The sequence below is a fragment of the Oncorhynchus mykiss genome, chromosome 20 (assembly GCF_057628025.1).
Source record: "Oncorhynchus mykiss isolate SJ-2025 chromosome 20, ASM5762802v1, whole genome shotgun sequence".
NCBI lineage: Eukaryota > Metazoa > Chordata > Actinopteri > Salmoniformes > Salmonidae > Oncorhynchus > Oncorhynchus mykiss.
This window is the reverse complement of record NC_143041.1, coordinates 24,431,432-24,459,294: the sequence shown is the minus strand read 5'-3', so window position 1 is coordinate 24,459,294 and position 27,863 is coordinate 24,431,432. Positions and strand designations below refer to the sequence as shown.

The 27,863-nt window shown below is 43.3% G+C and overlaps 1 protein-coding gene across 1 annotated transcript in view; it reads right to left on the bottom strand.

Annotated features, from left to right (window-relative positions):
• LOC110499120 (unconventional myosin-Id) overlaps positions 1–27,863 on the bottom strand; it is a 123,481-nt gene that overhangs the window by 15,703 nt on the left and 79,915 nt on the right. Inside the window, exon 21 of the mRNA XM_036955947.2 lies at positions 20,653–20,807. Coding sequence (XP_036811842.2) covers positions 20,653–20,807 — 155 coding nt within the window. The remainder of the gene's footprint in view (positions 1–20,652; positions 20,808–27,863) is intronic.

Below are 27,863 nucleotides of genomic sequence, written 5' to 3'. Positions count from 1 at the left end.
TCATATATATTTTAATATCACTTTCCATTTACAGACTGAATATACTCTCCTGCAACCCGTCTCACCCAATGTGGTACAGATCTGCTATTTTTATACTTTACAACCAAAACCCCCATCAGAAGCTAGACAGCTAACTAGCTACTAGCTAGTAGTCAGTTAGCCACTGCTAGCTGTCTTCACCGTTAACTCGGACACCAGCCAGCTTCAGCTAGGTCAATACCTGCCAGTCTGCACAGCGCGATATCAACCCAGAGCATATCGGACTGCTTTTCTTCTACCACATCTCCGGATTCCTACCGCAAGCTCTGGATCATTACACCGGATCATTGCAGCTAGCTAGCAGTCCAAGTGAATACTCCTGGCTAATGCCTCTGTCTCGAAGCAAGCACCAGTTAGCCTTGAGCTACCCTCGAGCTAGGCCCATCTCCCGGCTAGCCGAAGAGGTCTACCAGCTAATTCTTGGGCTACAATACCTCTTTTGCCAATTGGCCTGAACCCTTTATTGCCGACATAGAGCCCCGTCAATCCACCACGACTGGTCTGCCGACATAATCGCCCCAGATGGTTTCAACAGGCCGAAGACCCATCTGCTGGCCCCGGCCCGCTAGCTTTCTGAATCGCTGTGTCTCCAGCTCGCCTCATGTAGTAGCGACTACCAACGACTCCCTGACTCCCCTATTGCTGCTCATTGAACCCTACGATCATTCGGCTACACATGCCTCTCCCTATTGTCAATATGGCTTGTATACTGCCACTTAGGTTAGTTATTATTGTTTTATTTCACTGTAGAGCCCACAGCCCCGCCCTAAATGCCTCAGATGGCTCTTTTGTCCCACCTGCCACACATGCTGAGACCTCACCTGGCTTAACTGGTGCCTCGAGAGATGCAACCGCTCTCATCGTCACTCAATGCCTAGGTTTACCTCCACTATACTCACATCCTACCGTACCCTTGGCTGTAAATTATGCCCTGAATCTATTCTACCACGGCCAGAAATCCGCTCCTTTAATTCTGTGTTCCCAACGCACTAGACGACCAGTTCTTATAGCCTTTAGCCAAACACTGGTTAACCCAGGCCCTGAAGCCCCCAGCATCACACCTGTTCCATAGGTGCTCTCATTTGTTGACTTCTGTAACCGTAAAAGCCTTGGTTTCATGCATGTTAACATTAAAAGCCTCCTCCCTAAGTTTGTTTTATTCTCTGCTTTAGCACACTCTGCCAACCCTGATGTCCTAGCCGTGTCTGAATCCTGGCTTAGGAAGGCCACCAAAAATTCAGTCAGTTAGGAAAGCTAAGGCTATCTTTTTCAAACAGAAATTAAAACGTAAAACGGACTATCCTACCGATCCTCGACTTCGGCGATGTCATTTACAAAATAGCCTCCAACACCCTACTCAGCAAATTGGATGTAGTCTATCACAGTGTCATCCATTTTGTCACCAAAGCCCCATATACTACCCACCACTGCGACCTGTATGCTCTCGTTGGATGGCCCTCGCTACATATTCCTTGCCAAACCTACTGGCTCCAGGTCATCTATAAGTCTTTGCTAGGTAAAGCACCTTATCTCAGCTCACTGGTCACCATAGCAACACCCACACATAGCACACGCTCCAGTATGTATATTTCACTGGTCAGCCCCAAAGCCAACACCTACTTTGGCCGCCTTTCCTTCCAGTTCTTTGCTGCCAATGACTGGAACGAATTGCAAAAATCACTGAAGCTGGAAACATATCTCCCTCTCTAACTTTAAACATCAACTATCAGAGCAGTTTACCGACTGTACCTGTACACAGCCCATCTATAAATAGCACATCCAACTACCTCATCCCCATATAGTTACTTTTTATTTTTTGCACCCCGGTATCTCTACTTGCACATCATCATCTGCACATCTATCACTCCAATGTTAATGCTAAATTGTAATTATTTCGCCTCTATGGCCTATTTATTGCCTTACCGCCCTAATCTTACTACATTTGCACACATTGTACATAGACTTTTCTATTGTGTTATTGACTGTACGTTTGTTTACCCCATGCGGAACTCTGTGTTGTTGTTGTCGCACTGCTTTGCTTTAACTTGGCCAGGTCGCAGTTGTAAATGAGAACGTATTCTCAAATTGCCTACCTGGTTAAATAAAAGGTGAAATAAAAAATAAAATAAAATAAAATATTGAACCTGAGGACTAGACTGTGAGCCACATACAATACAACACCAGGAGGCAAAGAAACCCTCCCAAGTTAAAACCTGCTCAAATGCAGCAATAGCTGCCCTTCAAAACCACCCTAATCCCAGGTTATTATTGACCAAATCATTACGGAAGCGAGCCTTCTCCTCCAATATTTATTAAGCTGTGAGAGTGCGGCAAATCTGCCTGCGGATATCTCCTCCTCTCTGTCTCTTTCTCCTCTTCTCCTTTTTTATGAAAAGAAGAGCTATATACTCTAACTGGGGAGATTACTAAGTAGGTCATCTAAAAATGTTGGGGAAAACGGCTTAGCAGCAAAAAGTCTATTGATCAAAGACATTCCCCGCTGAACTTAGAGAGGAGAGGAGGAAGAACAAAAGCAATCTGAGAGGTTTAAAAGGAGGTTAAGATGAAGAAAGAGGGAGAGAGAAAGATTGAGAAAGAGGGAGAGAGGAGAGAGACATACACACACACAAACACACTCACACAACAGCCACACAGGAGCCATGAAGTGCGGCTGCCAAGGAGAGCATTGATCACAGCCAAACGCCTCCATAGTGTAGCCTAGCTCAGCGCCTAATGTACTGTAGAAGTGGAGAGAGGGGTGGGTCAAAAGGACGGGACAAAAATACTAGAAGTCCCTTTCTTAGTTATAGAGATCCTATAATGTATCTCTACACCATGTGTCATCATAGTGGAGGTTCTTCAAGCTGGTGCAGAATTTTTTATATTTTTTATTTAACTTTTATTTAACTAGGCAAGTCAGTTAAGAACAAATTCTTATTTACAATGATGGCCTAGGAACAGTTGGTTAACTGCCTAGTTCAGCAGCAGAATGACAGATTTTCACCTTGTCAGCTCGAAGATTCGATCTAGCAAACTTTCGGTTACTGGCCCAACACTCTAAACACTAGGCTACCTGCCGCCACTCCTCTCCTCACCTCTATACTCCACTCCACTCCTATCCTCCTCCTGAAGGACACAGCTATTATGCAGGTGTTCATTCCAATCTTCACTGACAATTGACAATAAGTGTTTGGATTTTCACAAAAATATCATTAAGCATTGATCACATTTTTGTACTTGAATAATGATTTAGTCAACTTACTGTCAAAATTACGAAAACAGTGAGCCAGTCACATCACATTTGTATTGCCTCATTAACTTATAGTAAACTTAAATCACTGACTGTGTTGTGCACAAACATACATAACCTTCTCCTACCAACATATCTTTCTGAATAATATGATTTTCTCTTCCCAACAGCAGAAATATGACAAACAAACATGTATATAAGAATATAGAACAATTATCTGGCCGGTTGGGCGTACTGCCAAATTCTCTAAAACGATGTTGGAGGTGGCTTATGGTAGAAAAATTAACATTCAATTCTATGGCAAAAGCTCTGGTGGACATTCCTACAGTCAGCATGCCAATTGCACACTCACTCAAAACTTGAAACATCTGTGGCATTGCGTTGCGTGACAAAACTGCACATTTTAGAGTGGCCTTTTATTGCACCTGTGTAATGTACATGCTGTTTAATCAGCTTATTGATATTCCACACCTGTCAGGTGGATGGATTATCTTGACAAAGACTAAAATGCTCACTAACAGGGATGTAATCAAATTGTGACTGACCATCTGGATTCAGTCTTATGTAGCAACATTTGAAATTGTGTTTTTTACATTAGATAAAAGTAGAGACTCAGAGCTACAAAATGGTATATCATACACTGCATTTGAGGAACAATGGGAAAGTAATTATGCTTTTAAAGTTGATCAACTTGTTAACTCACTTTTGAGAAAATGGACTTTGAATGTTTTGGTATCTAGTGAAAGGCTCTTTGTCTACACCCATTCAGCATCGTTCACACCCTCTTAAGCTTTAGCCCCACCCATCTCGTTTAGCTGTCAGAGCGAACACTTGACTGGCCGATGATTGAAAAGAGCCTAACCAGCTCTGCTAGCAACAAATTCATTACGCTTTTTTGCAGACGTTTATCAGGCCATAATCAACAGGTGTTGTACACACATCATGTAAAATTATCTAACGAGCCAGGCAGCTAACATTAGCTAGTTAAACAACAATGAACAGTGCCAACAATGCCACAGTCATAGGAGCTAACCAACCAGGTTCAATGTTAGCTGGCTAACATTAGGCTCTAAGTAGAAAAGCTAACGTCTCTGGGATACAAATTAACCAAGCTATGTAAACAGCGTTTAAGATCACACGTCACGTAACGTTTGCTAACGAGCCAGCCAGCTAACGTTAGCTAGTTAAACAACAATGAACACAGTGCCAAATCATGTTGTTACTACCCTGCATGAATACCGCTAGCTAGCTAATAGTACACTTGAAATTAAACCACTTTCTGTCAAAATTAGAAATGTGTAATATCTGAAAATGTAGCTAGCTTACGCTAGACTATCTTACCTATATACATCATCATGCATGATGGATGCGTCTCCCTGTCAGGAATGCCATACCACAGTTGCCCTTAGTTTGAAGATGTAATCCGGAGATCGGTGTTTTCCCCACTTCTTTAGCTACCATACTCTAATTCCACACCTATGCAGCTCCACTACAAAATACATTTAAAAAAGAGACGCGTTCGACAGGATTACCAACACAGACTGACGAGCTCAAATAGTCAGAAGCCTTCTATATAGCAGACCAATCTGAACTCATCTCTCGGCATGTCCAGCCCACTCAATCATGGCTAGTGGGAAGGTTGCTCACTTTTTCTGTGGCTTAACCAATAAGGCCCGTAATTTAACAATTTTATTTGTATTAACAGATGGCATACAAGGTTTGTTATTAAGGCACATGAAAGTTCACAATGGTCGAGAAGGTATTTCTGCCCCAAAACACATTTTGATAAAACTGCTCATGTGAAATCGTGACTTGCGACATACGCCTAGTTTCCTGATTCGGGTCACATTTGTGCACAAAATTTGAGAGAAATAAGCTTTTGAGTATGGAACATTTCTGGGATCTGTTATTTCAGCTCTTGAAACATGGGACCAGCACTTTACACATTGCGTTTATATTTTTGTACAGTGTAGAACAGGTGCTAATGACTTTGAACAGGATCTAATTACCATTTCGCCCAGTGATGTTGTCCAGTCACTAAACCTCGAGTCTGAATCGACCCCGAAGTCCCCTATAGCTGAAGTCCGAGTCTCAGTGCTCGAGTCCTGGTCCAAGTGCTCAAGTCTTGAGTCAATGGGTCCACATTAACTCAAAATAAAGTTATTTAACCAAACAGATAGTGTGGTGGCAAGAGGAATTTAGTCAATAAATTGTTTGCTATCCCTTTTCCTTTCTTTTTGCGTCACAAAATGTTAACATATAGGCTCCTGGCAATTACCAGGGCCACTTTAAGATGCAAAACATTCTCGAAAGTTGCAGATAGATATGTCATGAATAAAGCCAACGTGATTCCTGATTCAACATGTCAGAGATTCATGTTTGTTCTGCATAGCATATTTCTTTCCAAAACGTGTCCTGCTGAACGTGCCCCAGGTTGTTAGCTATAGCTAGCTAATGAGGTAACATGACTGAACAAGGTGTAGACTAAACAAATGGTTAACAGTCCAGTCCGTAAGTAGCCTAGTTTTAGAACGGCCTGCAACATGCTTTTGAATGTAAAATGCGACCTGCCAATGCATGATCGAAAGGAAAAAAACGTATGGGACATATCTTTTTAACGGTAATCTCTCAAGCTGTTTTATCTGAGGAAAAGAGGGAGACTTGGCTACATTGGCTACAGAGCCTGGCTATGAAATGCAGTTGGGAAAATGGGAGCTTGAGCGAGACTCCAAATTGAAAGACAGTCTACTTTTCCATACTCAAGAGAGAGAAAAACATAGCTAGACTGTTGTTTTACTATTAAACTCAATACTGCTATTGTTCAAAATGTTGTAAAGCAGCATGTGTTTCTTAACCAGGCAAAGGGTAGCTAACTAGAAGGCTGGTGGTGACTGGTTAGCTATGGGGAAGCAAGAGTTGCCTGCGCGAGCTGTATAATTGGAGGTGGAGCCGGAGGGAGCCAGTCCACCCACACTTATCGCTTGGTCCCGTAGTTCACCAGCTGATGTAGGCTGTGTGTGCTGGGTGTGGCATATCCTTCTCACTGATGAACAGAACAGCGCTGCATATATCTGCTGCTAATATTAGTTGTGCTTATCACAGAAAAGCTCTCAATTTCTCCAAAAACACTTGTCCAGTCCATTTAGTAGGCAGATTTTAGTCTCAGAGACAATTTCGCCTCGTCTCGTTTTAGTCAACTGAAATGAAAAATATGTTTCTGTTTGTTGCAGTTTTTTCTGGGTTTATTTAGTCACTTAGAGTCTCGACAATTGCCACCGAAAATGTGTTATTTGATGATTATTTGAGTCACTATTTTGGGTGATGAAATTAACACTGATAGTTGCGACCAAATATATGTATTTGTATTGCACTTTAAAAAAAATAGTTCCCCATTTCTTATAAAATAAGTTTAAATAAAAAAACGTTGGGTCACCACACGTTGTCATTGGATTTTCAACAACCTAAGTTCACAATCTGAATTGAGAAAATAAAGACAAATGGAAATAACAAGAATATTGGCCACCTGGAGATTGTACTTGGTTGCACAGCTTTTGGCCAAGATAACTGAATACAAATGCTTATTGTAGCCATCAATGAGCTCGTTGCACCTTTCTACTGGCAATTTGGCCCACTTTTTCAATGTTTTCAACCAACTGCTGTTTTCAGATCTCACCATAGGTTTTGGATGAGATTCAGATCCAGAACAGTCCAGCAATTCTTCTGGAATCATTACAGTTTTTTTGAGGTGTGTTTGGGTTGATAATGGCGCCGGAGATGGCTGCCGTTTTAAAGTCTCCTAACTAATTGTGCTATTCTGTGTGCTTTTTTTTGCATTATTTGTAACTTATTTTGTACATAATGTTTCTGTCACTGTCTCTTATGACCAAAAAGAGCTTCTAGATATCAGGACAGTGATTACTCACCTTGTACTGGAAGAAGATTTTTTCTTTAACGAGTCGGACGCAAATGATTTACTCCAGACACCCGACAAGGCCCTCATCTCCATCATTCGCAAGAGAAAGAGACAGCGATATCGGGAGGTAGGTCTGGGTGCCTTGTATCTGACAGCGAGTGGGTAATCTGCCTTGACCATCGGTCCCATTAACCTCTTGAAGCTAGGGGGCACTATTTTTATGTTTGTAAAAATAACGTTCTCAAAGTAAACGGCCTATTTCTCATGACCAGATGCTAGAATATGTACAGTGCCTTGAGAAAGTATTCGGCCCCCTTGAACTTTGCGACCTTTTGCCACATTTCAGGCTTCAAACATAAAGATATAAAACTGTATTTTTTTCTGAAGAATCAACAACAAGTGGGACACAATCCTGAAGTGGAACGACATTTATTGGATATTTCAAACTTTTTTAACAAATCAAAAACTGAAAAATTGGGCGTGCAAAATTATTCAGCCCCCTTAAGTTAATACTTTGTAGCGCCACCTTTTGCTGCGATTACAGCTGTAAGTCGCTTGGGGTATGTCTCTATCAGTTTTGCACATCGAGAGACTGAAATGTTTTCCCATTCCTCCTTGCAAAACAGCTCGAGCTCAGTGAGGTTGGATGGAGAGCATTTGTGAACAGCAGTTTTCAGTTCTTTCCACAGATTCTCGATTGGATTCAGGTCTGGACTTTGACTTGGCCATTCTAACACCTGGATATGTTTATTTTTGAACCATTCCATTGTAGATTTTGCTTTATGTTTTGGATCATTGTCTTGTTGGAAGACAAATCTCCGTCCCAGTCTCAGGTCTTTTGCAGACTCCATCAGGTTTTCTTCCAGAATGGTCCTGTATTTGGCTCCATCCATCTTCCCATCAATTTTAACCATCTTCCCTGTCCCTGCTGAAGAAAATCAGGCCCAAACCATGATGCTGCCACCACCATGTTTGACAGTGGGGATGGTGTGTTCAGGGTGATGAGCTGTGTTGCTTTTATGCCAAACATAACGTTTTGCATTGTTGCCAAAAAGTTCAATTTTGGTTTCATCTGACCAGAGCACCTTCTTCCACATGTTTGGTGTGTCTCCCAGGTGGCTTGTGGCAAACTTTAAACGACACTTTTTATGGATATCTTTAAGAAATGGCTTTCTTCTTGCCACTCTTCCATAAAGGCCAGATTTGTGTAATATACGACTGATTGTTGTCCTATGGACAGTCTCCCACCTCAGCTGTAGATCTCTGCAGTTCATCCAGAGTGATCATGGGCCTCTTGGCTGCATCTCTGATCAGTCTTCTCCTTGTATGAGCTGAAAGTTTAGAGGGACGGCCAGGTCTTGGTAGATTTGCAGTGGTCTGGTACTCCTTCCATTTCAATATTATCGCTTGCACAGTGCTCCTTGGGATGTTTAAAGCTTGGGAAATCTTTTTGTATCCAAATCCGGCTTTAAACTTCTTCACAACAGTATCTCGGACCTGCCTGGTGTGTTCCTTGTTCATCATGATGCTCTCTGCGCTTTTAACGGACCTCTGAGACTATCACAGTGCAGGTGCATTTATACGGAGACTTGATTACACACAGGTGGATTGTATTTATCATCATTAGTCATTTAGGTCAACATTGGATCATTCAGAGATCCTCACTGAACTTCTGGAGAGAGTTTGCTGCACTGAAAGTAAAGGGGCTGAATAATTTTGCACGCCCAATTTTTCAGTTTTTGATTTGTTAAAAAAGTTTGAAATATCCAATAAATGTCGTTCCACTTCATGATTGTGTCCCACTTGTTGTTGATTCTTCACAAAAAAATACAGTTTTATATCTTTATGTTTGAAGCCTGAAATGTGGCAAAAGGTCGCAAAGTTCAAGGGGGCCGAATACTTTCGCAAGGCACTGTTTATAATTGACAGATTAGGATAGAAAACACTAATGTTTCCAAAACTGTAAACATATTGTCTGTGAGTATAACAGAACTGATATATTGCAGGTGAAAGCCTGAGGACAATCCAATCAGGAAGTGCCTCTTATTTTGAAACTTATGTGTTCCTATGCATGCCTGTCCTTCATTTAAAGGGATATCAACCAGATTGTGGCTTCCCTAAGTCTTTAGACATAGTTTCAGGCTTTAATTTTGAAAAATGAGCGTGAAGGATCACATTGCGTAAGTGGATAGGTGGAGGCTCTCAGAGTGAGTTGGTGCGCAATTGAGTAAAACGGCCATTGTTCCTCCCGCTGTTATGGAAAAAGCTACACACTCGGTTGATATATTATCGAATATATATTTTAAAAACAACCTGAGGAATGATTATAAAAAAACGTTTGACATGCTTCTGTGGACATTATGAAGACTATTTGGAGTTTCCGTCTGCATTGTCGTGACCGCTCTTTCCTGCGGATTTCTGAACATAATGCGACAAACAAGCGTTGTTTTTTTGGGTATAAAAATAATCTTTATGGAACAAAAGGAACATTTGCTGTGTAACTGGGAGTCTCGTGAGTGAAAACATCCGAAGATCAAAGGTAAACGGTTCATTTGATTGCTTTTCTGATTTTCGTGACCAAGCTTCCTGATGCTAAGTGTACATAATGCTATGTTAGGCTATCGATAAACTTACACAAACGTTTGGATTGCTATCACTGTAAAGCATAATTTCTAAATGTTTCAAAATATTGCACTTATGATTTCATGAATATTTTCTAGTAGTATTATTTAACTGTTGCGCTATGCTATTCAGCGGTTGCAGACGGAAATTAACCCGCTACAGGGATTGGTAGCGTCAAGAAGTTAACCAACGTACAATCATTGGATAATACAATTTAAAAACTACAAGTACGTATATCCTACTAACAGGATATTAAAAACTGTAATATCTTGTGTTTTCACAGAATCGTGGCTGAACAACGACATGAATAACATACAGCTGGCGGGATTTAAGCTTTTTTGTGAGGATAGAACAGCAGCCTCTCGTAAGACAAGGGGTGACGGTCTATGTATATTTGTAAACAGCTGGTGCAAGAAATCTAAGGAAGAGTATCTCATGATAAGCTGTAGACCACACTATTTACCAAGAGAGTTTTCTGTCTATTTGCCAGCACAAACCAATGCTGCCACTAAGACCGCACTCAATAAGCTGTATACGGCGATAAGCAAACAGGAAAATTCTCACCTCACTTCTACCAGCATGTTAAATGCACAACCGGAGGTGAAAAACTCTAGACCACACACAGAGATGCGTACAAAGCTCTCCCTCGCCCTCCAATTGGCAAATCTGAATATAATTCTATTCTCCTGGTTCTTGCTTACAAGCAAAAACTAAAGCAGGAAGCTCCAGTGACTCGGGCAATAAAAAGTGGGCAGATGAAGCAGATGCTAAGCTACAGGAGTGTTTTTCTAGCACAGACTGGAATATGTTCCGGGATTCTTCCGATGGCATTGAGGAGTACACCACATCAGTCACTGGCTTCATCAATAAGGGCATTGATGACGTCATCCCAACAGTAACTGTGCGTACATACCCCAACCAGAAGCCATGGATTACAGGAAACATCCGCACTGAGCAAAAGGGTCGAGCTAACCGCTTTCAAGGAGTGGGACTCCTTGAATGCCATCCGATGAACCATAAAACTGGCAAAGCGTCAATACAGGACTAAGATTGAATCGTACGACACTGGCTCCGACGCTCGTCGGATGTGGCAGGGCTTGCAAACTATTATAGACTACAAAAGGGAAGCACAGCCGCGAGCTGCCCAGTGACACGAGCCTACCAGACGAGCTAAATTACTTTTATGCTCACTTCAAGGCAAGTAATACTGAAATATGCATGAGAGCACCAGCTGTTCCAGATTACTGTGTGATCACACTTTCCGTAGCCAATGAAAGTAAGACCTTTAAACAGGTCAACATTCACAAGGCCGCAGGGCCTGATGGATTACCAGGACGTGTACTCCAAGCATGCGCTGACCAACTGACAAGTGTCTTCACTGACATTTTCAACCTGTCCCTGACTGAGTCTGGAATACCAACATGTTTCAAGCAGACCACCATAGTCCCTGTGCCCAAGCACACTAAAGGTAACCTGCCTAAATGACTACCGACACGTAGCACTCACATCTGTAACCATGAAGTGCTTTGAATGGCTCACATCAACACCATTATCCCAGAAACACTAGACCCACTCCAATTTTCATACTGCCCCAACAGATCCACAGATGAGTGCAATAGAGATTGTTTCCACACTGTCCTTTCCCACCTGGACAAAAGGAACACCTATGTGAGAATGCTATTCATCGACTACAGCTCAACGTTCAACACCATATTGCCCTCAAAGCTCATCACTAAGGTAAAGATCCTGGGACTAAACACCTCCCTCTGCAACTGGATCCTGGACTTCCTGATGGGCCATCCCCAGATGGTAAGGGTAGGTAATAACACATCCGCCACACTGATCCTCAACACGTGGGCCCCTCAGGGGTGCGTGCTCAGTCCCCTCCTGTACTCCCTGTTCACTCATGACTGCATGGCCAGGCACAACTCCAACACCATCATTAAGTTTGATGATGACACAACAGTGGTAGGCCTGATCACTGACAATGACAAGACAGCCTATAGGGAGGAGGTCAGAGACCTGGCCGTGTGGTGCCAGGACAACAACCTCTCCCTCCCCGTGATCAAGACAAAGGAGATGACTGTGGACTACATGAAAAGGATGAACGAGCATGCCCCATTCTCATCGACGGGGCTGCAGTGGAGCAGGTTGAGAGCTTCAAGTTCCATGGTGTCCACGTCACCAACAAACTATCATGGTCTAAACACACCAAGCCAGTCGTGAAGAGGGCACAACAAAGCCTATTCCCCCTCAGGAGATTTGGCATGGGTCCTCAGATCCTTAAAAAGTTCTACAGCTGCACCATCGAGATCATCCTGACTGGTTGCATCACTGCCTGGTATGGCAACTGCTCGGCCTCCGACCACAAGGCACCACAAAGGGTAGTGCGTACGGCCCAGTACATCACTGGGGCAAAGCTTCCTGCCATCCAGGACCTCTCTACCAGACGGTGTCAGAGGAAGGCCCTCAAATTTGGAAAAGACTCCAGCCGGTACCGGAGCGCCAAGTCTAGATCCAAAATCCTTCTTAACAGCTTCTACCCCCAAGCCATAACACTCCTGAACAGCTAATTAAATGGCTACCCAGACTATTTGCATTACACCCCCCCCCCCCCCCATACTTTTACGCTGCTGCTACTCTCTGTTTATTATCTATGCTTGGTCACTTTAACTCTACCAACATGTACATATTACCTCAATTACCTTGACTAACCGGTGCCCCCGCACATTGACCCTGTACTGGTACCCCCTGCATATAGCCTTGCTATTGTCATTTTACTGCTGCTCTTGAATTATTTGTTACTCTTTAATGTTTTACATATCTATTTTTTACTAAACCGTTATTTTTCTTAAAACTGCATTATTGGTTAAGGGCTTGTAAGTAAGCATTTCACTGTAAGGTCTACTACACCTGTTGTATTCGGCGCATGTGACCAATAACATTTGATTTGTCCTGCTGGACCTAAGTATACAAAAATGTATTTTAGAAGAAAAAAGGAAACTATAAAAAAAGAAAATACAAAAAAAGGGTGCCAACTGTATATTATGTGCTTAATTCATATGGTATGAATTATAAGAGCACGATAATTGAACAGGAGTGACTAACTGTACTAACAATAGACTTCCATAGGACTTCCTCTAGGGTTAGATGATATACAGATTTTCATCCCGTTCCTGTACCTTATGGTGTTACCAGCAGTGCACACACATTTTTGGTCGCACAAAACACATTTAGGCAGCAGGGATCTTTGATCAAGGAGGAGATTGATTGTCTCTACTGTAACCAAGTAGGTTGATCTAGTAAGGTAGCTGATTAGCTAGCAAGTTAGCAAACCAAATGCATTGCTGGAGCCCTGAGCTGGAGATAATTTATTTGGCACCTCTTAGATAGTTCACTTCTAGTTAGTTATAAGCAGTGTAGCACGCACTCCCAAAGCACCCGCAAGGTCGGGTTCCTCAAAAAAATAAAATGGTATTGAAAATCATTCTGTTGGTATTTCTAAATACCCTGGTATACCATATATCAACATAAGTACCGATAGGATTGATAATGTGAGTGTGAACAGAACACGTGTAGCGGCCACAGGTTTAATGCATAGTAATGTGAGCCCAACTCTACTTCCATAAGGGTAAAGAGACTATTATTACCAAGGGTAGTAGAGAGTATTCATCCTAGACAAAGACACACACACATCCTCCCTGTGCTGTGATCTGTGTTGTGATCCTCTCTTTAAAAGGATCATAGGGTCAGTGATGGTGATGCTTTGTCCACCACTGGCACACAAGGGAGCACTTTCCCTTAGGGACCATTGATAGTAGTACACCCTACACAGATGGCTGAGTCTTAACACTGCTGGAGCCACAATGGCTTCACAGCAGGAGGCTCCTTCGGTCTTAAACAATCACGCTTGGCTCTTCCCTCCTCCAGTTACTTTTCTCTCCATTCTGTTCAATAGGCCTATCATGACACTCATAGCCGACCGTGTCTGCTCGTCAATGAACCAGCACCCCTAGTATCTCTCTTGTCTCTCTTACTGAAGCACCCAGTATAATCACAAGGGTGGTTGGACTTGGCTAAAGGACCATTACGGAAATCAATAGGTTGTTGAGGATGAGCCAAGCAGAGAGAAGGAAAAGCAGCGGTCTAAGGCATTGCATCTCAGGGCTAGAGGCGTCACAACAGACCCTGCTTCACAACCGGCCGTGATTGGGAGTTCCATAGAGTGGCGCACTATTGGCCCAGCGTCGTCCAAGTCCAGGACCAAAAGGCTTCTACCTCCAAGCCATTAGACTGCTGAAAAATTAATAAAAATCACCACCGGACAATTTACATTGACTTGGGCAAGGGGACTAGGTTATATTGAACCAAGATAATCATGTTGATCAGGCCCAAGCTGGAGATGACAGGAGAAAAGACAAAATGGGGAAAAGAAAGGGATGAGAGAGAGAGAGGGGTGATGGAGGTGAAGAGCAGAGTATGAAGGAAAACAAGTGGAGGGTCAGGGTCAAGCAGGGGGCTACATCTTGGTATACTCTACAAGGATACACACACACAGAGAGAGAGAGAGAGAGACAGAGAGAGAGACAGAGAGAGAGAAGGTGGCTCGCATTATGACCAGTGAGAGCAGCAAGATAGCACAATAAGTAACAGGCTCTGGGTAGGTGGAAAGGCTGGAGGTATGGAAGGGAGGTCAGGGGAGGGGATGTCTTGGGCTGCAGCACTGCTCTATGTGCATGGCAGAGGCCTCATTACCTGTACCTCACTGACTGCATCTCCCAGTGGTTGGTTGGCAGGCTGGCAGGCAGGCAGAGAGCACCACAGGGATGCAGGGATCGACACAGAGGGAAACTAGGTCAGATCTAGCTCTCACACACATTCATAACACACACACACACACACACAGTCAGTCTAAAGCCCTCCTCTTCCATCACTCCACCAACCAACCCCCCCAGGCCGCAGGGTAAGGAAATAAACCAAACAGAGCAGGACTCTCTACTGTCCAGCTTAAACAGTATGTGTGTGTGTTAATCTAGAAAATATTTGAGTGTGTATGTATAGGTGAGCATGTGTGTTTGGGGACTGTAGCCAAATGTAAGAGTTTGTGACAATACACACACACACACACACACACACACACACACACACACACACACACACACACACACACACACACGTGTGCATCCATGCGCATTGGGGAATTACATGTTGCATAACATTTACGCAGGAGGAGCAAAAACAATCTTTGCATATGTTTTTGGATGGCAAATTAGCGTTTGTATGGATGACTGGAACTGGTGCTCTGCATAGTTTTACATGACAGGAATACTATCCAATCCATCCAATCCATAGTGTATAATGATGGAGACGGATTCATTCACGGCTAAAACAAGATGAGCTTTAAAAATACTCTCCACCCCCTTGTTTCTCCTCTCCCTTAGCTTCTGTTTACCTCTCTCACACAGTTTTCTGCCTCTCTCCAGCTCTCTCCCTCCATCTCCCACCCTCTCTCTCTCCCTCCATCTCCCACCCTCTCTCTCCCCCCAGAGGAGATGAGTCGTTAGTATTCTCAGGCAGCAGTGTTATTATTGGACTAAATATCAGACAAACATGGATTGGATGGTCGCTATGGCAACTGCATCTGCAGCACTGCACAGGGACGGAGGGAGAGGAGGAGGAAGGAAAGAGGAGGAAAGGGGAGGGTGGAGTGAGAGCTAAAAACAGGGGGTGGGGGGGGGCTGGAGAGGAAGGGTGTTAGAGGGAGGGGAAGTGAGAGGGAGGGATATAGAGATAGAGGAGGAGATGAGATGGGAGGGGAGAATGACTTCCTCAAGTCTGAAATATTGGATTCAGCATAAAGGGTGACCTTGATGGGGTAGGGAGAAAAAAGCACCAGCTAGCAGCACACACACAGCGCCTCTGTCTCTCTGTTTTAGTGTCTTGAATGATGATGGTGAGGCCATCTCCGATTACACAGGAAAGTGCAGTACCGCACATTTGTTCACGCATTGCAGCACTTTGAATGTTCCTCACGCTTCCCTCGTACTGTAACACAAACGTAATGGATCGTCTTTCTCCGGAGAGGAAAACAGACTTATCTTCTCACGGATTCCTCTGTTAAAGCTGAGCTTCAAAATCTAAAATCGCTTTCACAGAATAAAAAAGGGAAAATAATAATAATTTGCTACATTTCTATAATGCTTTTCATAAGAATCTCAAAAAGGCTTGAAAAGCAAAAAACAAACAAGAAACACATCAAGTCTTTGAGCGCACGCATCCTCCAAAGATGGAGAGGGACAAGTGGCTCGATCAGGTGGCTGCTGTGGCTCAGAAATGCAATTCTTTAGAAAACGATTTCAAACGTTGATGTACCGGCACTGACAGAGAGGTTTCATGCTGGAGTTGAATGGAAGAGGACAGAACCCTGATATCATGGGGTCAGACAATGATGAGGACAGCCCAATGCACAATGGGAGCAGAGGATGTTTCAGAGCAAATCGGGGATCTGCCACATAGCTGAGAAGCAACACATAATATAATAACGTAACATTTCGCAGAAGCTTTTATCCAAAGCGACTTACAGTCATGCGTGCATCTCTCTCGCTCTCTGTCTCTCTCGCTCTCAACTGATCACGTAACCCTGCTGCCCTGACAAATCTGGGCCAACCTCCAGTCTGTGCTACACATAACAAGGAAGTGACACGGCAAAGAGGGAGAGAGAGAACAAAGGAAGAGAAAACATGAATAAAGATGAAGTAGGTAAGTCCACAAACTGGTGTCTTCCTACATTATTTTTCCCTAACGGTCATAAGAAAGTGACGCCTTCCTTCTCATTATAGGGTTAGGCTGAGCCCAGAATAACATCACACACACATCATATGCTTTTTGGCTCTACATAACGGTCTCTCCCTCCATCGCCCGTGTCAATACTGTCTGAAAGCCATTTTCTGAGATCCCAGTAGATCAAACACATCATTACACAACAATCTAGAACACTTACACAACTCAGTAGAATTTTCTCATTCGATTGGTTTCCACTGAAGCGCTATTTATAGTTTAGAAAGGGCAACAAAGTGAGAAGTTCCCATGTACTGTAAGTAGGCTTAAAGTAGATTTGTAATGGATACTGATTTTATGCATTGCTGCTTTTTCGCTGAGTTACTTATTTACCTTCACAGTTATAATTCCAGAGAGAAATGAAGTCTCAGCTGAATAAACTAACATGGAGGCCATTTTTATGACGGGGGTGAACCAAGGGGTATGTGTTAGATCCAGTGAGAAATAATTATCAGGTAACATTAAGCTGAATATTATGTAAATGTAATGTACGTCGTCTTCAAAAGGTATTCATACCCCTTGACTATACTGCACAATTTGTTGCGTCACTGACTGATTTCAAAATGGATAAAATATTTACACACAATACCCCATAATATCCCATAGCATGGTGGTGTCACTGTCTTGCTATGGTAATGTTTTTCACCAGCAGGGAATGGGAGACAAGTAAGGATAGAGGATACAATTAATGGAGCCAAATGCAGGCAAATCCTTGATGAGAACCTGCTTCAGAGTGCAAACAACTTTACGTTGGGAATACTTACATAAATTAATTATTTCTGTATTTCATTGTCAATAAATTAGCTAAAAAAACAACAAAAAAAAACCTGTTTTCAGTTTGTCATTATGAGATAGAGAGTGCAGATGGGTGAAAAAAATATTTTAAATTCAAACTAACAACATGTGGAATAAGTCAAGGGATATGAATATTTCTGATGCTACTGTACAGCGCATACGGAAAGTGTTCAGACCCCTTCCCCTTTTCCACATTTTTTTTACTTTACAGCCTTATTCTAAAATGGATTAAAATATTTATTTCCCTCATCAATCTCCACACAATACCCTATAATGACAAAGCGAAAACAGGATTTTTTTCCTGAAGAACACAGTGGGCTCCATCATTCTTAAATGGAAGAAGTTTGGAACCACCAAGACTCTTCCTAGAGCTGGCTGCCCGGCCAAACTAAGCAATCAGCGGAGAAGAGCCTTGGCCAGGGAGGTGACCAAGAACCCGATGGCCACCCTGACATAGCTCCAGAGTTCCTCGGTTGAGATGGGAGAACCTTCCAGAAGGACAACCTTCTTTGCAGTACTCCACCAATCAGGCCTTTATGGTAGAGTGGCCAGATGGAAGCCACTCCTCAGTAAAAGGCACATGACAGCCCACTTGGAGTTTGCCAAAAGGCACCTAAAGGACTCTGACCATGAGAAACAAGAATCTCTGGTCTGATGAAACCAAGATTGAACTCTTTGGCCTGAATGCCAAGTGTCACGTCTGGAGGAAACCTGGCACCATCCCAACGGTGAAGCATGGTGGTGGCAGCATCATGCTGTGGGGATGTTTTTCAGCGGCAGGGACTGGGACACTAGTCAGGATCGAGAGAAAGATTAACGGAGCAAAGTACAGAGAGATCCTTGATGAAAACCTGCTCCGAAGCACTCAGGACCTCAGACTGGGGGCGAAGGTTCACCTTCCAAAAGGACAACGAACGACCCTAATTCGACTAATGAGTTGCTGATCAAGAATGATATCTGTGTTTGTGTGTGTGCTAGTGTGTGAGACTGTGCAATCCACATCTGTGTGTGTGTGTGTGACAGATGTAGAGCGTCTCTCCCCCCTCTGTCCCAGGAGTGAAGAGTGTGTGGTGTGGTGTGGTGTGCTGCAGTAGCAGTGGCTGCCTGGTGCGAGCTGTGTGGGGTGCACGTCAATACAGCAGAGGTCTGGGCTAAATATAGACTAGAGCCCATGCAAGCTTTCACAGTGGAGCAGCACATCTCCTTAAACATTGCATGTCTCCTCTTCTGAGATGGAGGGAGGGCGGATAGAGGAGGAGGGAGGAGAGAGGAGAGGGGGCAGAGGGGTGGGGGGAAAGAGAATGACAGATCGGTGGGGACAGAGAAAGAAAGAGGAAGAACAAGAGAGAAAAAGAGCTGGAGAGTGGGGAAGAGAAACAGATATAGGGAAAGAGGTGAGAGGAAGAGAGAGGGTGCAAAGAGAGAGAGAGGGAGTTACAAAGAAGAGGGATGACAATAGGGGAATGACAAAAAAGGGGAAAAGGTTGAGAAAGAAGAAGGAGAAGAGTGAGGGAGGAAGTGAGGCCATGGGGGTATAAAAGCCTCTGGACTATTTGTGAGTTTCTAAACAACTGTGGCGCGTCACAGGGGATAAGAGGGTTAACGTGGAGCAGAATTCGCAGTGTCTGTTTTAACTCTCAACAGATTTGGCCATGACGCCTTTTGACAAGCTACTCCTAAAATGTGACAGTGTTGGCATTTTTTTTTTTGAAACTTGTCAAGTCGCAAATTCAATCTAAAAGTCTTTTGAGGGGACAAATTTTGAAAACCCCCAGGAAAACAAGATGCCATTTTGTAAGTTGGAACCATTTTGTCATTTTGTAAGTTATTTGGAATGGGGCTTAGGCTCAATGACACGGTCACACCGTTTTTCTAATGCTGTACATTTGGAGGATAAAAAGCCAGCCACTGACTTTTAGGTCCCTGTGTGTGTTGTAAACTGCTACAGAGCTCTGCATTGTGTGGGCTGTGCACCACGCTCAAGTGGAGATAAAGGTTAAATCTACATCTACCGACACACACACACACACACACACACACAGCCTTTTCTTGTGCCCATGTTTCACTGTGATGGATGGGCTTCTATAGGAAGCACATGGAGAGTCAATAAGAGGGACCCTTGCCATCTGTCACTGTGTGCCTGTATACAATGAGACAAGATATCGTCGAAGATGGGCCGTGTTCAGGCACATTCACACACAGATCAGACCAGTTTTAGACCAGACCAAGGATATAATAAAGCAGCATGGCTTAAAAATAATCTTGGTTAACCCAGAACTAAGGTTCACGTAATTGGTCAGCTGCTCGATTAAGTCCTGAGTCCGTAAATGTTAAGGGAAGTGGCACGAGGAGCTCCACCCTCTCTCTTTTCAAAGTCACGGGCCGAATGTCCCCTCCCCTTCTGAAATTCAGAAGATGCAAATACCTGCGAAAACCGGGAGTTTCCCCCCAAATAACCAGTGAGGAAAAACCCAAACACTAGAACTACCGCTGTTCTAATCCTCACATCCCATTCAGTCCCGGCAGATTCTCTCGGTTTACGCGCAGGATCTTTCCATGAGAGATCAGCTTAAATATAATGTATGCCACAAATCATCTATCATACATTACTGAATTATCACACAAGCCCCAACTTAAAGCACAGTAAAATGATCACAATGATGCCTTGTCCGTTTTCTCCATTCTCCTATATCCACTTAAAGATCATTTTAAAAGCAGGACAGTATGCTATAATTTTACATGTACAGTACCCTATCAGATGGGGCAGTATAGCGGTTCCAATCTGCTACCTGTGTAGTTTTTCCAGGGGTTGACCAAAGGGACAGTAAGTAAATGTACTTCTCTCCGCAATATGTGGGAGACACACAGCTGGTCTGTGCGATAATCTCCACCGTCTGCACCATGCGCTTCTCTGGGAGAATGCGCCACACAAGGAGGTACTGGACTTTGCTTTGAGGAGAGGTACTGCATAATTTGCTCCCAGCACATACATACAGTATATTTTACTGTAGACAGACACACAACATCGCACACATGTAAAGACAGAAGGACGCAGGCAGGCAGATAGACAGAATGAGAAGTAGAAAGACCTGCCCGACTCACCCAACGGACTTACCCACTGACCCGACCATCCAACACAGACAGACAGGCAGACAAACACATGCATGCCACACACACACACACACACACAGGTTACCTTTTGAAGTGGCTGAGAAGGGTGCCCACCAGCTCTCCGATGCGGCTGTCCCCAGCAGGCACCATGCCCTGTAGACACACCACTAGGTCCCTGCTGTCCTTAGTGTGGAACACCACCAGCTGATCCTTACCTGGGGACACACTCACCCCCGTCACCTGAGAGGACAGAGAGAGAGAGGACACACGCGTAGACACGCACACGGGCAAGCGCACACACAGACAAAACACCACGGGAGTTTGAGTTAGCATGGTTCAATGGACACAGCAATAGACTAGGGGTTCTCACACTGAATCAAAACTGTAATCTGTCACCCGTCATTTACTTGCTAAGGAACGGGTACAGGGGGATTCTGACATGGTCCTATATAGTGATGGGGGAAAACTTGATACAGTTACATATCGGGATATTATTTTTGACGATATATTGTATCGTATTTTTTTGACAATATCGCAATCTTATTTTTGCGCTAGTTGGTGTACCTACGCCAAAACTCATAGCTTGTTCTCCATCTTTTGAAATTAGTTTTCAGCACTTTTATTTCCATGACTGATCAAAACTCATTTTCTTACGTGCTCTCTCGTCCCTCTGCAGCAGACATATGGTGAGCAATATATGTTTGGAACATAAAAACGCAATACAATCCCACTATTAAATCACAATACATAGAATCGTGAGAATCGCAATACATATCGTATTGGCACCTAAGTATCGTGATAATATCGTATCTTGAGGTCCCCGGCAATTCCCAGCCCTAGTCCTTCACACAGACTGCAATGGACGGGTAAAACCCCAAGGTTCTGTGTGCAATGTTTGTCTGCTTCAAGGGTTAATGGTCCTGATAACATACCATCTCTAAGGAAGATAATGAGAAGTAGAGTTTATTGTGCATCTGCTTGGAATTACTCTTTTTCAATTCCTTCTCTTTTTCCTACACCCTCCCCCCGCGAGTCCAGGTCCCATTGAGCACAGTGTCGACCATGGAAACAGCCATAGGAGTCAGACACATTACCCCCTCAGCCCAGAACTGCAGGGGCACCATACTGGGAGAAAAATAATAATTATTCAATCTCCATCAGGTTAAGGAAATGTGACACCGCCACCACGGCACCACGCATCGAGGTGTGAACAACAGCTAGCTGCTTTACCAATAGCTAAATAACAGAATGCGAAATGAGCCCCGTGGTTAGAAACGATTTCAACAGGTATACCCCAACACCACATGCTTGTGTTCACGAGAGCAGTTTACGAGGGTCAGGTTACATGTACAGTACATGAAAGGGTTAATTGATCGAAACAAGCCTTGTTTCTTTTTAATGAGTGTTCGAGTTCTCATAGCGATACTGATGGTACTGCAGCGAGTGTACTGTTCGGTACACCTTCGGTCTATTCTTGAGGGAGACGAGTCTGTCGTTATGTAACACAGACGAATCCCAGTGTTTTCCACAAACACATAGAGTTGGAGTAGTCAGCTAAATAGAAAAAGTAGCCAGCCAGGCAGAACAAGCTCTATTTTGCTGGCCTCCGGTACATTCTAATGCTAGATTGTATTTTGAATGAGCAGCTATCAGGAAATAACACTGATCACATTTTTTTCCACGCTTTACAGTGTTAGTTTAATCAGCTGTTGTAAATATGATATACTGTAAAACACAGGAAAAACGTAATTTTGACTGCACTTTTAAAAGAATCCTGTATGAGTCTGTCGACTTCCAAAGGTTTCAAGCTTCTTTTTATGAGGCATTTTCTCAGCCATCTGTAATACAGGTATGATTGAAGAAAACAGCAGATGTCAACACTTTGATTAAATCTGTAGACCTACAGATTTACGTGGCCAAAAGTATGTGGACAGGGGCTCGTCGAACATCTCATTCCAAAATCATGGGCATTAATATGGAATAGGTCCCCCCTTTTGCTGCTATAACAGCCTCCACTCTTCTGGGAAGGCTTTCCACTAGATGATGGAATATTGCTGCAGGGACTGATGTTGGGCGATTAGGCCTGGCTCGCAGTCTGCGTTCCAATTCATCCCAAAGGTGTTTGATGGGGTTGAGGTCAGGGCTCTGTGCAGGCCAGTCAAGTTCTCCTTCACCAATCTCAACTAATAATTTCTGTATGGACCTCGCTTTGTGCACGGGGACATTGCCATGCTAAAACAGGAAAGAGCCTTCCCCAAACTGTTAACACATATTTGGATGCACATAATCATTTAGAATGTCATTGTATGCCCTAGCATAACGATTTCCCTTCACTGGAACTAAGGGGCCTAGCCTGAACCATGAAAAACAGCCCCAGACCATTATTCCTCCTCCACCAAACTTTACAGTTGGAACTACGCATTGGGGCATGTGGCGTTCTCCTGGCTTCCGCCAAACCCAAATTCCTCACTCCAGAGAATGCTTTTCCACTGTATCAGAGTCCAATGGTGGAGAGCTTTACACCACTACAGCCAATGCTTGGCATTGCGCATGGTGAGCTTAGGCTTGTGTGCGGCTGCTCGGGCATGGAAACCAATTTTCAATAACCTCCCAACGAACAGTTATTGTGCTGACGTTGTTTCCAGAGGCAGTTTGAAAGTCGATAGTGAGTATTGCAACTGAGGACAGAAAATGTTTACCACTTTGCGACTGAGCTGTTGTTGCTCCTAGACGATTCCACTTCACAATAACTGCACTTACAGTTGACCGTGGCAGCTCTAGTAGGGCAGAAATTTGATGAACTGACTTCTTGGAAAGGTGTCATCCTATGACAATGCCACATTGAAAGTCACTGAGCTCCTCAGTACGGACCATTCTACTGCTAATGTTTTTCTATTGAGATCGCATGGCTGTGTGCTCGATTTTATACAGCTGTCAGCAACAGGTGTGTCTGAAATAGGTGTCCACATACTTCAATATCTTTGAAATGAATCCTAACCTAAGCATTTCATGACTGGGAATACAGATCGATGCATTTATCGGTCACAGATACCTTAAACAAATTATAAGGGCGTTGATAAGAAAACGAGTCAGTATCTGGTGCGACCACCATTCGCCTCATGCAGCACGACACATCTCCTTCACATACATTTGATCAGGTTGTTGATTGTGGCCTGTGGAATGATGTCCCACTCCTCTTCAATGGCTGTGCCAAATCTGTGACATGTCTGGTGAGTATGCAGAAAATGGAAGAACTGGGACATTTTCAGCTTCCAGGATTTGTGTACAGATCCTTGCGACATGGGGCCATGCATTATCATGCTGAAATATGAGGGGATGGCGGCGGATGAATGGCACGACAATGGGCCTCAGGGTTTGGATACGGTATCTCTGTGCATTCAAATTGCCATCAATAAAATGCAATTGTGTTCAATGTCCGTAGCGTATGCCTGCCCATGGCATAACCCCACCGCCACAATGGGGCACACGATGACATCAGCAAACCTCTCGCCCACACGATGCCATACTTGTGTCTGCCATCTTCCCAGTACAGTTGAAACTGAGATTCATCCAGCGTGCCAGTGGCCATAGAAGGTGAGCATTTGCCCACTGAAGTCGGTTACGACACCGAACTGCAGTCAGGTCAAGAACCTGGTGAGGATCACAAGCACAAAGATGAGAATTCCCTGAGATGGGTTCTGACAGTTTATGAAGAAATGATTTGTTTGTGCAAACCCACAGTTTCATCAGCTGACCAGGTGGCTGGTCTCAGACGATTCCGCGGGTGATAAGGCCGGGTTTGGAGGTCCTGGGCTGGCGTGGTTACACATGGTCTGCGGTTGTGAGGCCGTTTGGATGTACTGCTAAATTCTCTAAAACGGTGTTGGAGGCAGCTTATGGTAGAGAAATTAACTATCAATTCAATTGTGGGCTCCCTCAAAACTTGAGACATCTGTGGTATTGTGTTGTGTAACGAAACTGCACATCGTAGAGTGGCCTTTTATTGTCCCCAGCACAAGGTGCACCTTTGTAATGATCATGCTGTTTAATCAGCTTCTTGATATGCCACACCTGTCAGGTGGATAGATAATCTTGGCAAAGGACAAAATGCTCACTAACAGGGATGCAAACAAATATGTGCACAAAATCTGAGAGAAATAAGCTTTTGTGTGTCTAACATTTCTGGGATCTTTTATTTCAGCTCAATGTTGTGTTTCTATATTTTGTCAGTGTATCTAGAACGGCCAGTACAAAATTGCTTTAAAATTATGTCATGGAAATAATTGCATTGTATTAATTGCATTCAATTTTGCTTCTAAAGTATGTAATTTTGAGAATATTTGAAAATAGGACTCTTTAAGACAAACGTTCCAAAAGAGACATCAACATGGATACAGTAGGCTAGCCAATACGAAAGCTAGGTGTATTTGTATAGCTTTCTTTTTGCAGACTATCAACAGTAGTCAGAATATTGCTAATATGTTCATTTTGTAAATCACTTTCCATAAAATAAATAAGCTCAGCGAGTAGATTGATGGGCACTTTTATTGCTCTGGATAGCTCGATCTCGCGTGTGCTGTGTGAAGGCATCAACTCATGTACTGCTCGAGAAGTTGTGCCTCGCGGGAGCATTGTGGTTTTTGAATGAATGGCCAAATATTTGTATTTGAATTGCTCAAATACAAATAGCTTGACATTTACGAGTGTAGTCTTCAACGGTTTTCAATGGTAGACTGCAACAGAGAAGGTAAATGTTGAATTGGAATGCAAAAAAGTGCTGAAAAGTTACTGGCCCTGTTGGTCAAGACTGACAACATCCACTGGCCCGACCAACATGTTTTTACAGGCCGCGGGCCAGCAGGCCATCGTTAATGTCGAAACCTGCAAACAAAAGAAAATAAATGAACATGCCAGAAAAAAAATTGGCTTGGTGGATTGTTACCACATTATACGGGACGTGCAGGTTCAAGCTCTCTCCCTCTGTGTAAAGACATTTGACTGCAACCACAGTGGGAGGGGAGTTCCATACTGTCTGTATTGTGTGTTATGTCATTCTCTACCCCTCTGCGTACCAGTAGCGTTTCCCAGTCATTGCTCACTTTGTGACTGACAGGCATCTGTCCTTCTATCAAAAGATGTATATCGTTCACTGTAGCGGGAGAGGGCTTGGCAGACTTTTTTTCTGACTAGCAAATTGAAAAATCCCTGCGAGATAGAGAGAGAGATGGAGAGAGATGAAGAGAGAGAGAGAAATACACTGCAAAACAAAGATGGAGCAAGAGGAAAGGGGAGGAGGTGAAAGGTACATCCATGCGTCCATGAGACAAGCTTTGGCAACTTGCCTCTAGTGGGATCCCCAGTCAGCCAGCAATCAATCTTTACTAACACATTACATTCCCATTTAGCACCTCTAAATGAAAGGATCCATACATTGCACTACTTTACTGTACTCTATGACAAATAAGTCATATTCTATCTAGGAGAGAAGGAATCAAGGGAAAGAACGCATGGTTGGAGAGAGGGAGTAAGATTCAGGAATAGAAATAGTGAAATAGAGTGACAAAGGAAAGACCAAAAAGCTTTATTGGAAAGTGGACAGCACACATGTTGCAGCCAGGCGATTTGTGAACATGCCTGAACAATACCAGACATCAGCTGATCTGCCCTCCCGCACAATCGCCATGACAACTACGTCTATTGCAAAGTTGGCAGGACAGCGGCAGAGGTAGATAGCAAAGGATGGTGTCTGGTATAGAGGTTGCGTCTCAAATGGCATCCTATTCCCTACGTACTGCACCACCTTTGACCAGAGCCCTATGGACTATATAGTGCCATTTGGGATGGAATCAATGCCTTTGGTTCCAGCAGGGGTAGAAAATAAGCAGAAGGGTAGCCAAGGTTTAGTAGGGCAGCAACGTTGCTGGCTTGCTAATCAACAGGTGTTAACTGCCTTTCCCCTCCATCCGACATTCCAGTAATCAATGGCTCCTGCTCATGCCTCACCGGCTCCCCTAGCAACGATACGTCTCCATCTTCATCGACTCGCTCACCTTGACCAGTTCTCTCACCCCTATCTCAAGGCCATCAGACTGTTAAACAGACATCACTAGCACAGACTGCTGCTGCCTACATACAGACTTGAAATCATTGGCCACTTTAATAAATGGAACACTAGTCACTTTAATAATGGCACTTTAATAATGTTTACATATCTTTCATTACTCATCTCATTTGTATATACTGTATTCTATACTATCTATTGCATTTTAGTCTATGCCGCTCTAACATTGTTCATCCATATATTTATATTCATATATTCTTATTCCATTCCTTTACTTAGATTTGTGTGTGTTAGGTATTTGTTGTCGAATTGTTAGATATTACTTGTTAGATATTCCTTGTTAGATATTGCTGCACTGTCGGAACTAGAAGCACAAGCTACACTCGCAATAACATCTGCTATCCATGTGTATGTGACCAATAACGTTTGATTTGATGACATTTAGTATAATGGATTATTTCATCATGTGTATGGTGGGATGCAGTTACAATATGATGGTGTTGTGTCTGTGACTATCATTAAATGTGAAGACTTATTTTAGCAAATCATTTCTCTGTGTGTCATTTAATTACGCGATCATGTAACTTTGATTAACTAAGAAGTCGGGGCACACCACGGGAAAATTTTGTTTATAGAGTGTCAATTTCACAAATATAACTCTTCAGATATTTTCATATCTTATCGATTAGTCATTCTCATTAATGTATTATTATTACCTCACCAGCAAACTCTTGGATATCTGCACAAACCCTGGCCTAAATCATGAATCAGCGATATACAAATTGGCTTAATTATTTATTTACTAACTAACTAAATAATGACACAGAATTACATTAAACAAACAAACGGTAGATATTTGGGTTACTACATGATACAAAGAAAAAGTCCCTAGCGGACGAAGACGATATGAAGGCTTGGTAGACAAAGGAAAGGGGTGGGGATTGAGAAAGAGGAGAAAAGACCAAATGGATTCACTACACACAGTTGATAATTATATTAATTGAAATGCTAATCCTTTGCACATGAACGGCCGCTCATTCGAGAATAATTGCAATGTATATATTTATGCCCGTATGTCGTTTTGTCTTCTCTGTTGGAATTCAGTTCATCAGAGAGTCTCTAGTCAACTTCCCCTGAAGTCACAATGCCCTTCCTTGCTCTTATTCTGTAGTGATCGAGAGTCTCAGAGTTGAACCATTTCCAGCCGTGTGGCCAACACTGGTCTTGTAGTTTTA